This window comes from Cololabis saira, chromosome 20 (genome assembly GCF_033807715.1).
Source record: "Cololabis saira isolate AMF1-May2022 chromosome 20, fColSai1.1, whole genome shotgun sequence".
In the NCBI taxonomy this organism is placed as follows: domain Eukaryota; kingdom Metazoa; phylum Chordata; class Actinopteri; order Beloniformes; family Belonidae; genus Cololabis; species Cololabis saira.
The window spans coordinates 16,607,047-16,618,365 of record NC_084606.1 but is presented as its reverse complement, the minus strand read 5'-3'; the positions used below and the strand labels follow the sequence as shown (position 1 = coordinate 16,618,365).

The 11,319-nt window shown below is 41.1% G+C and overlaps 1 protein-coding gene across 1 annotated transcript; it reads right to left on the bottom strand.

Moving 5' to 3' along the window:
• Positions 1 to 223: 223 nt before the first annotated feature.
• On the bottom strand, positions 224 to 10,725 carry LOC133420464 (sterile alpha motif domain-containing protein 9-like). Its single transcript, XM_061710159.1, has 5 exons — positions 7,955 to 10,725; positions 6,606 to 6,722; positions 2,570 to 2,701; positions 473 to 517; positions 224 to 384 (listed from the first exon to the last, which is right to left on the bottom strand). The coding sequence occupies exons 1-5, from the start codon at positions 10,683 to 10,685 to the stop codon at positions 224 to 226; spliced, it is 3,186 nt and encodes a 1,061-aa protein (XP_061566143.1). The 5' UTR covers positions 10,686 to 10,725.
• Between the last annotated feature and the right edge of the window lie 594 nt (positions 10,726 to 11,319).

The following is an 11,319-nucleotide window of genomic DNA, read 5'->3' as shown; positions in this document are numbered from 1 at the left end:
CGCGCGTGTCGGTGCAGTGAGCAGCAGTGAGAGGTAAAGGCGGATTTATGGTTCCGCTTTAGACCACCGCAGAGCCTACGGCGTACGTTGGGCGTCGCCGCGTACCCTACGGCGTCAGTCCAAGCTTTTCCGTTCCTTCTCTGCTTCCAACTCTGGAATGAAAAGGACAGTTGATGCAGCGCCGCCTTAAGCCGGGCTCCTCCGTCCCTGGTCACGGAGGCTTTCACGCTGCCTCGCTGCGCACGGAGCCGGTTCCGTCCGTCGGAACGTGCGGCCTTTCCGTCTGATCGCCGGGCTCGTGGACTTCACGGATCCAGGTGGCTGGGAGCTTCTGCGGCTGATTCTCGCTCACGCTGATCGGTCGTCCTCGGAACACCACAGTTCCTGGTGCAAGAGAAGGCTTGAAGCGGAAAAAGGGGTTAGAACGGCAGAGAGAATCGGGAGCGCAGCGCTCCGTGGTAACAGACCTTACGCCCGGCGGGTAATTCCTGGCCCAGGCGGCTCCCCGCCCCCAGCTCTGAAGAAACGGAGCGACGTGGGTCCAAACACGGGGAGACAGAAACGGTCTGTCCACTCGAGCTGGGGCAAAAGAAGATAGCAAGAGAGGGGGGGGGGACTTTTGTCCACCGGGATGCGGTGACGTCATCAGCATTTCACATAATCACAAACGTTCATAAGATGGCGGTGGCCCAACAATACAGTTGTTTTGTTTCTCGTTTGTGGGGTTTGTGTTCACAAGGCAACCGTCTGTAGCAGTTCAAAGCTGTTAACCAATGCCATGCGCGAACCAACTGTTCTCTGATTGGTCAGAAATGAACGCGGAAGGATTTCCTCTTCCGCAAACCCTGCCCAAATTGAAATTTTTTTTATTTCACCGTCCCACGCTGTGACAACATCTCGGCACGTCCAATAGGAGAGGTGGTGGAGGCTGCGCCAACTCTTCTCCTTGCGCCGCGGTCGCACCTACACAATGAATGGAGTTGTGTCGGTTGCTGTGTCGATTATGTTCTCACTCCAAATAAAAAAAACAAACCGCTCCAGGTCTGGAATGGAAGCGAGCTGAGACCACCTCTCCTAGGCGATCTCGGCTCGCTTGTTTTGTGCCGCATCCGAGCGCAATTGCTGCGTTAACATATACCAAACGAATCGATCTTTAGGGGGAAACGCTCCCTGTTCCGGAATAACTGCTCCAAATGGGACAGGTGTGAAAGCACCCTAAAATACACAGGACAGGGGAGCTATTTTAACACCAGTGTTTGGAGATGATTCTGATTCTTTTGCCACCAGAGCTGGTTGGCTCATGCAACCGCCTCTGTCACCAACTAATGCAGTTAGTGACGTGCTTTTACAAATTACTGTTTTAAAAGTCTACGCCACCACACATTTCTGTCATCAATTAACACTTTGAATGAACTTCAGAGTTGTGAATAAAGACTTGTGGAAGGCCACTAGCCTGAACGTAGCCGTCCAGGAGGATTAAATGTGAGTTTGGGGTTATCCAGTTCCACTTTATCCAGTTCAGGCAGACTTGAAGCTCAGTTTATGAACGTCATTCCTACCATGACCACCTATTACGCTGATTATTTCACCAAATTCAGCATAAATGGCAATTACATAACAGACAAGTGAGGAAACTAAAGAAAAATTAGTTAAAAACAAAAACGTTGATTAAAGGAAAGGAAAATGGGTAACACTTTAAAATTGACATAAATTAATATTTTGCAACAATGAAAAGATATTTAATAAAAAACACATGGATACGTGATAACACATGAAACTGATTGTAATTGCTCGTTTTGTGTCCTTTTTCTACCTTCCACATCAAGAAGACACTGCAGAAACACTTACAAGAGACACTTGTAATGGGACATGAGCACCAATAAAGATGAAAAAGATTGTAAATCTCCCTTCTTATGTTAAACATTTGTTTTTTTTTCAATACATCAAAAGACACAAGTTCATATTTACATTTTGTTTGTGACAGTTGCATGACACATAAAACTGATATTAATTGCTCGTTTTCTGTCCTTTGCTTTCATCTTTCTACTTTCCACATTAAAAAGACACTTCAGGAACAGTTATTGATCCTGAGGAACCACAAATGATCGTCCAAATCAAAGGATTTTCTAACTCTGCAGCAGAAGAGATGCTTATAATGGGACATGAGCACGAAAAAAAGATGAAAAACATTGTAAATCTCCCTTCTTATGCAAAAGAAAGTAAAACATCTTTGTTTTTTTTCCCAATACATCAAAAGTCACAAGTTAATATTTACATGTGTTACATAATTACATATATTTACATACTTGTAGATAAAGTAGATAAATCCCTCTGCATCACACTTTAATGCTTCAGAAAAGTCCCACACAAATGAAACATGACTTCAGTGTCAGTGTTCAAAGTCACATGACCGTCTTTTAGGTTTTGCTGCTTTGTCAACTTGCTTCAAGCTCAGACAGGAGAGGCCTCATACTCTTCATCTTTTTAAGGATTTTATAGAAGTAATCTTTTCCTGTTTTTCCAGCTGAAATCACCAACTTTAAAATCTCCCTCATCTGTTCACGCACACTTGTTATGGCTCTGAGATCGTCGTTAGTCTCGCTTGAGATGATCTTCATATCCAAGAGCTTGTCCAGGATGTGTTTGGTGTCTTTGACTCTGTCAATCAGAGCTATGCGATGCACATCCACAAAATGCTGATCTGAGGAGGTAATTTTAGATAAAAACAGGAGAAAAAAACAAGTGAGTGGTGGAGGTTGGAAAGGTCAAAATTTTGTACCTTGATACACATCACCTACTTTTTAAGAGCAAGCTAAAGACTCAGCTCTCTTCTGCATCTAGTAGCTGCATGCACTTATGACAAAATTGTGTCTTTTTACGTAGCTTTCTTATATAAATTTAAAAAAAAATAGCACTGGCATGGCAGGAACTGTCCAACTGGACTCTCAGCAGTCTGACCAGCACTTATCCAACTGGACCCTCCTATGTGATTTTGTGCTTGAGTTGTTCTCTCAGATGTAAGTTGTTTTGGATAAAAACTAAATGACAGTAGTAGTAGTAGTAGTAGTAGTAGTAGTAGTAGTAGTAGTAGTAGTAGTAGTAGTAGTGGTATGATAAATATAGTCTAGCATACAATATGTACAATCCAGAGACAGGAAAAGTCTTAAAGTATAGGCAGGTAAAGTTCATCACGAGTATCAAGAGTATCGCTGATACCCGGACTCAGAAAAATTGTGACATGAGGGATGGCATTGAGAGTAATGAAGATACAGTATACCACTGAGGCTAGTCAACCAGAGTCAGGGACCGTCTAAAGAGAGTACAGAGTCCAACGTTGAAGAGACTACAGACACAGGTACAACCAATGCAGATAACACTCAAGGAGAAGGGAGATGTCCCACTAGACTGAGAAAGAATCCACAATACTTAAAATAATACCAGTGTAAAGCTGAGTATAATGATGATGGAAGTGAAAATTTAGATTATTTCTACAGAGTGAATGGAGTGCCTAAAACATTCAGAGAGGCTATGGACTCTAAGAAGTCAAAACTGTGGACTAATGCAATGAAAGAAGAGATGAACTCTTTCACAGAGAATGAGACTTTCACTCTGACTCCACTGCTAAGAGGCAAACAAGCAGTGGGAGGCCGCTGGGTATATACAGTAAATGAAAGCCCAGATGGATCTAAGACTTGTAAAGCCAGGTATGTCGCAAAGGGATATGGTCAGGTGGAAGGGTTGACTATAAAGATAATTTTTCAACAACAGCTAACATGACCTCTGTTAGAGCATTGATGCATGTGGCTGTATAGGAAGACTTTACCCTACATCAAATGGAAATAAAGACAGCTTACCTCCATGCTCCAATGAACTGTGAGGTATACAGTATATGGAGCAACCAGAAGGCTTTGAGGTCATGTCAAAGACGGAAGAGCACTTAGTGTGTAAACTCAATAAGTCATTGTCTGGGTTGAAACAGTCTGGATGTAACTGGAACATGTTACTACATGATCACCTTACAGAAAACAATTTTGATTTTGAAAATGATGCTGATCATTGTGTGTACAGTAGAGAATCTGAATATGGGAAAGTGATTCTGTTGGTGTGGGTAGATGACCTGATCATAGCAGCAAGTAACAATACCTTACTCAGTGATGTAAAAGAGAGTGCTGAAGAGAAGGTTCAAGATGAAAGATATGGGATTAAACACTTTCTGGGTATTGACTTTAGTCAGAAAGAAGGAGAGGTCAAAATGACATAGAAGAGACACATAGAAAGGATGTTAGAAAAATTTGGAATGTCTGGATGCAAACCAAGATTCACCCCATGTGAGCAGAAGTTAAACCTGGACAGTGAGGGTGAAGTTGTTGACCTAACTGCTTATAGAGAGATGGTAGGCAGCTTGATATACATTATACTTTATATCTACTCGACTTGATCTTAGCTGGGTTGTTAGTAAGCTGTCACAGCACCTTGCAGAACCGAAGCAGCAGCATTGGGCTGCAGCAAAGCACCTACTGAGGTACTTAAAGGGCACCGTAGATCGAGAACTACACTACCAAAAATGTGAGAGGGATACAGTGATGTTGAAAGAGGTGACAGGAGGAGCACAACTGGATACTGTTTCAGTTTATATGAGAGTGGTCCCGTCATATCTTGGAGGAGTAGAAAGCAGCCAACGGCACTATCCACCTGTGAAGCAGAGTACATGGCACTTGCAGCCCCTACTCAGGAGAGTATGTATCTTGTACAACTACTTAAAGGTTTGGATGCCGGTGTGTTAACATGTGTTAAGATATATGAGGACAACCAGGCAATAGCTTTGTCTAGGGTTGCCACCTTTCAGAAATAGAAATAAGGGACGCCCTGATTTCAGCAGCGCAGGAGCCAAAAAAAAGCCCCCAAACTTCTAAACTGAATAAAAATGTGTTTATTTTATATGAAAAAACTAAATGCTTTGATTTAAAGTTTAAAGTGCTTTAATAGCATTGAACTTTCATGACTGTAGAGACAGCCAACCATACTAGCAACTGAAATAGCCTCCTATGCTATGTATGTCCACATCAGCCCAGATGTATAATATAGCCTACAGGTGAAGAATATGGTGTAAAAGTTAATTTATTTCAATAATTCAACTAGAATATGGTCTAAACGTTAATTTATTTCAATAATTCAACTAGAATATGGTGTAAAAGTTAACTTATTTCAATAATTCAACTAGAATATGGTGTAAAGGTTCATTTATTTCAATAATTCAACTAGAATATGGTGTAAAAGTTAATTTATTTCAATAATTCAACTAGAATATGGTGTAAAAGTTAACTTATTTCAATAATTCAACTAGAATATGGTGTAAAAGTTCATTTATTTCAATAATTCAACTAGAATATGGTGTAAAAGTTAATTTACTGTAGTTCAATAATTCAACTAGAATATGATGTAAAAGTTAATTTATTTCAATAATTCAACTTAAACTTAAACTTATTACATACAAAGCAAGATATGTTAAACCTTTATTTGTTATAATTTTGATGATGGAATTGTTTATTGATTTCATAAAATATTCTCTAATTTATTTTTTATTTTCCAACCTTCACCTGTATATTATGACATCAATAAATAAGAGCATAATATATGTCCGTATTGGTTCAATACGGAACGCAACTTTTAATTCCCAATTCCCAACCCCTACCTGGAGGTGAAGCCCGAGTCCTCCCCGCTGTCTGGCACACACACACACACACGCATATATATATATATATACATTTTTTTCTCAAATAAAAGGACAATTCCGTATTTTACGGGACGGGTGGCAACCCTGGCTTTGTCCAAGAACCCAGTATGCAGACAGAGAAGCAAGCATGTTGATATAAAGTATCATTTTGTACGTTCTGCACACACAGAAGGGAGAATATTTATAGAATCCTGTCTTACTGTGAACATGGTCGCTGAGGTTCGTACCAAGCCAGTGACAAAGGTGATACTTGAGAGGTTCAAGGGGTATTTGTTTGGATGAAAGTGAAAGTTGTCGGGTGTAATTTATATTTGACATTTTCACAACATCGCCAGTATGCAAAATGTTTGATTTTGGAGTTATGTTTTAATTTACTAATTTATTTGTTTACCTCTATAGAGAGCTATATACATATCTTTGAGTGGGGGTGTTAAGTATATTTGATAATATACCAGTTGCAAAGCCATGTTAAGCTAACCAAATGCATAGCAAAATGACGTCATGACGTGCCTGCGCACAATGTTGTTCTGAGCATGTGCAAGAATAAACGGTCAGAGAGAGAGAGTTCCGACCAAGAGACAAGACGTGTGTGTGAAACTTTTTGTCCGTGAAGCTAATTCTTTTAAACATTTCTGGTGACTGCTAAAACCCAATAGACTACTGCAGAACTGTCTAACGCTACAAATTCTATAGTCATTTTACTCCCTGCCATCTGCTGTGCAAAGGGAGCTACCTAGCTCCTACTCCTGAACAGCTTGATTATGTTGAAGGATCATTTTCGCTGCTGGTCTGAAATGAGAGAAACACAGGGAAACGCACAACAGGCACACAAGTCTTTGAAATCTGTAAGAGAGCAAACAAACAAACAAACAAACAGACACAAGAAGAGGCAGAGAGACAAAAAGCAACCATTTCATACCTGAACTGCAACTATAGTGGAGGAAGGAGGGCACAACCGCGCCACCCGAGAGACCAGAAGAATCCATCCCTAATAATAATAATAAATAATTATTTATAATAATTTCTTTTTTTTAGTAATTTTGACTTTCTGCTGATGGAGGCCCAAAGTTTGGTGCATCTTCCATCCCAGAACACCCTTACACATATACACTCACTGACAAAGACATGGACACTCATTCTCTCACCACTGCCACCTTCCTCCGGAGGCCCCGTGCTCCCGAGGAGCAGGCCCGGGTTATGTGGGACAGTGATCCCCAAGCCCCGGATCCCCCAACCCCTCGGACCTGACTTTATTTATTTATATAGCACTTTATTTATTTATATAGCACCAAATCATACAATATAAATGCAACACATGGTGCTTTACACGCAGAAAAAATAATAATCAATAACACAATTTAAGACATCCCATACGACCCCTACCCCCCACCCCCCACGCGTACACACACACTCACTCACACTCATACACATGTGCGCACACTCACACACCCACACACACACACACAGTAAATGGACTGGTGACATGGCTTAGCACTAACGATCCAGGTGAGGAAAAACACTACCTATGGGTGGCCGTCCACACCGAGGCTCCACCGACCATGACCGCAAGGAGCATCGCCACGGAGACCCCCCCAACCCGGACAGACCAGGGCAGACCCCACACAGAAGGTGGAGTCCCACCCCCAGCTACCCAGGCCTGAGGGATCCCCATGACGACACCCCCATGGGCGGAGCAGACACACCTCCCAGTGTGGACGACCCCCCTGAGGAAACACTGGAGCTAAAAACTAAAAGATTAAAAGAAAGTAAAAAATGCCTAAAAGTGTAAAATTTTAGAGAAATCTATACAAAACTTTAGACGAATAACAAATAACATAAAATAAAAAGTCACTAAAATGGATTAAAATTTTAAAGATAATTAAAAAAAAAAAAAAAAGCTAAAGAAGTCGACACAATAAATAGCTGAAAAGACTAGGTAAATGAGATCAGATAAAAGCCAGAGTGAGTGAATGAGTGAATGTGTGCGGGAGTCATGTAGAGGGACAGGAGGAGGAGAGTAACACTGATTCTAAGAAATATAAGTGAATTAAACTGAATTTAATTTAAAAATGACGCTAATTACATATGACATGCAACACTGCTGCACCATTTGCTACCATTTGCATTGTTGAAGCACACAGCTATTGTTCATTACTTCAGTCCCAAGTCTATATGTGACAGGTAGTATATAGTCTATATTGTATATCCATGTCGTCTTACCTTGGTCTGGAGTTTCGGTCTGGATACCAAAGGCAACAGGACCTCTGATGGTGAATCCAAGATAAAAGGAAACTCGGCGTGGTCTCCAGAGCATTTTTTCCAGATGGACTTCCACTTCAATCTTTGTGTCTCTGACATTTGCGTACACTCTGCAGTTCTGTACCTCCCCTTCAACTTTCCGAAGAATCTCTTGGACCTTTGGATTTTCAAAAATGTTCTCATGTCTCCAGTTATGAGTCCAGTCTGGTGCTGTGTCCTGACTCTCCTCTGAAAGCAATCTCTCAAGAACTTTTCTGTGAACAATTCTGTTCAGACCTTCTTCTTTTCCAATGAAAAACAGAGGGCGGAGGTATCTTGATCGAAAGTACTTCTTATATGCAATCTCGTAAGAAAGGCGCATGCGCTGGATTAATTGATCAAGTTCAAGTTCATCCTCACTGGCTGAAGGCCAACACAAGAGGAGTGCCAGCATGTGCTCTTCAGGTGGATCTTGAATATTCAGGGGCATTATTTGTCTAAACGCAGTGAAAGGTTTGCGTTTACAGGGAGGGGTCACTCCTGTATTCACTGACATGATATGAGCAAGAATGTAGTTGACCACTGCTGTTCCTTGATTTGTGCTTGAGCACATTTTTCTCCACATTGAAGTTATCTCTTGAATCTCTGATTTGGTGTTTCCTCTGTCAAAACATGCAAGAACTCCAGCAGCCTGTTTTTGTTGAAGTATCTCCATAAGTTGATCAATATTTTGCAATGTATCTCTGGGTGGTAAATCTCCAACATACTTCCTGTGGCACTCTGAGGCATCTCTTGAAATGTAGTTGGGATCATTTTTCTCGATGCTGAGCTTTGAGTACGTCAGATATTTATCAAAGAAGTCAAATTTTTTCTGAACTTCTCCTCTGAGGCTGTTTATAAGATCATTGAAATTGTATAGTTTTGTGTCTCCGAGATTTTCCAGGGCAGATTTCAAGGACACCCTCTTTGTCAGAACACTTTTCCAGGTTTCGTTTTGACGGACAAGACGGTCATACAGAATATTGCAGACCTGCAAGAAACCCAACTGACCACTGACATTAAAAACTGTTGAAACTTTAGTGAAGCCATAATCCTTCATGTCCATCCCTTGTTCATTTTCAGCCAGTTCTTCTTCATGCTTAAAAGCTTCAATGGCCCTTTTAGCCAGTTCCAGAATCTCTCTCTGACTGGCTGGACCCCCTTTGCTCTTCAGGTGGTTTTTATGGACTTGACCCAGTGTATCAGCTATAAATGAATTTTGGGGGTCTCTTTGCTTTGCTGTCTCTGCCCAGATTTCGGCCTGCTTGTAGTCTTTTATTTCTATACAGCAGAAACGAGCAAGAGCCTGTGGAAAAAAAGGATTTCCATGAAATTTCTTTGTTGCCACCTCCAAAACTGATGCACTCTGGGTACGTCCCTCTTCCTTTTGAATATCGAGAACGAGTCTAGAAAACCGTTCTTTGTCCTCTTTACTGTCTGAACCACCAACTGGATTCTCCTCTGTTTTTGTTTCTCTTCTGGTTAGCATGTCTTTGACAAAACTAAGTAAATACTGAGGGAACTCATCTGTGTCTTCATCATTGCTGTAAAAACTATTCAGGAGATTTCTCGCTGTGTCACTTCTGGTCACGCCTCCTGCAGCCATCAGTTCAGTACAACGCTTTGCTATCATGGGATGGGCCATGCGGACTTTTCGCTCAGCTGTTACGTCTTGTTGGAAGGAGATGATGAGATGACTGAAGGGCTGCATTAGTTCTTCCACCGCGAGGTCTCCATTGATTGAGCCCCCGATTCTGAGGAAGGCCAGGCACTGAGACTCCAGAAGGTATGAACCTGGTACATATGCATTCAGCAGGGACAGGAATGCCGCAAGCTGGGCCTTCAGTGGTCTTTTTGCTTTTTGGACCGATTTGAATACTGTGCATGCTTCCTTAATGTAGGTTAGAGAGAAATTAGTTTGGATTATCTTAAAGCCGTGGAATTGCTTGGTTTTATTGCCGTACTTTTTGACAAGCTCATTCTTCTTCTCACTGAATCTCTGCTTTTCTGCATCTGACAGTTCTCTCTGTAAAACAACGTAGTTACTCTTTAAAACAGATTCCTTTCTCACACAGTTGAGAAAAATCACCACAGGCCTTTTGGTAACCATATTCTTTTCAGCAATCATTCTAATAATGCTGCTTTGGAGATTATCTAGGATCTGCTCATCATTTAGTAACAGCAGCACGGTGTTCTGGTGTCCTCGATTACCTGCCGTGAAAAGCTCGATAACCTCCTTCGCAACTTCTGTGATATCTGAGGTAGAGCCTGTTAAAGCAGCACAGCGAAAGGTTTTCCTCAAGTCCCACAGCACCTGCATGGCCATCGTGGTGCCCCCACATCCTGACTGGTGGAACAGTTTAACAGTTGATATACCAGGGAGCTTTCTTTTTTCCTGAATTTGTTTCTTAAGTGTTTCATATCCGTCTCGTTTAACAAAGAGAGTTCCCGTGCCGTCTAATGTCGCCTGCTCACTAATGTGAAAGTTTAACCAGCTGGGAGGGGCGCCTCTGTAAAAGTCTTCCTCTGTCTTCTCAATGAGTTCTGGGTTAAAGTTGTCTCCTTCAAACTGATCTGCATGGAGAACATCTAGGAGAGGGAGGGAGTCTCTGAATTCCCTGCCCACATCTCTTTGCCCACCTTGAGCCGTGGACAGGACCGGTACGTTTGCCATTTGAGACTGAGAGTCTTCCCACACGTCAACCTGATGTCAAAAATCTAAACAGAAAAAATGATTTATTTAGATAGCTGTATGAAACTAAACGGCTAATTATAAATATTACATTAAAAATATCACGTATTTGGTTTTCAGAATTAGAAGAAGAAACTTTGCAGCACAATTCTTTTTGATTATGTCCTGCTTAAAACGTAAAGTAAATAGGTGCTTTCATTTTCAAATCACTGTAATAAACCTGTTTGTCAAGTTGACTCACACTTTCAATCTATTCTTCTGACAAAAAAACAACAAAAAAACATTATAAAGAGAGATCTTATTGCAAAAAATAGTCTACTTGAATAAAAGGTGACGATAAATGGGGCAAAGCTAAACCTGTGCTGCTCTTTGGGTGTTGCCAAGTATTTGCACAGAAAAAGTAGAATTAGATGGATTTTGAGTTATTTCATAAATAAAAATACAGAAATAATACTAATGAGAAAGAAAATGTTTTCATTTCAGTATGTCCTAAAAGCATTTGAAATACAGACACTTTACCTGTACAAACAGAAGCATTACCTGTATATCATTCTTGGATTTCTGGCTTCTGCACGTAGACTCGCTTTTATTTCCTGCTTCTGTAAACAAATGGACA

Bases quoted from the DNA above. Each gene is read 5' to 3' on its own strand.
- LOC133420464 (XM_061710159.1), bottom strand. From the start codon at position 10,685: ATGGCAAACGTACCGGTCCTGTCCACGGCTCAAGGTGGGCAAAGAGAT. The intron at 2,702-6,605 runs GTTTGTTTGTTT...TTACCTCCTCAG, and splicing joins GCCTCTTCTTGTGTCTGTTT to ATCAGCATTTTGTGGATGTG. The intron at 518-2,569 runs GTGTGCGTGAAC...CCGTTTCTTCAG, and splicing joins CGATCTCAGAGCCATAACAA to AGCTGGGGGCGGGGAGCCGC.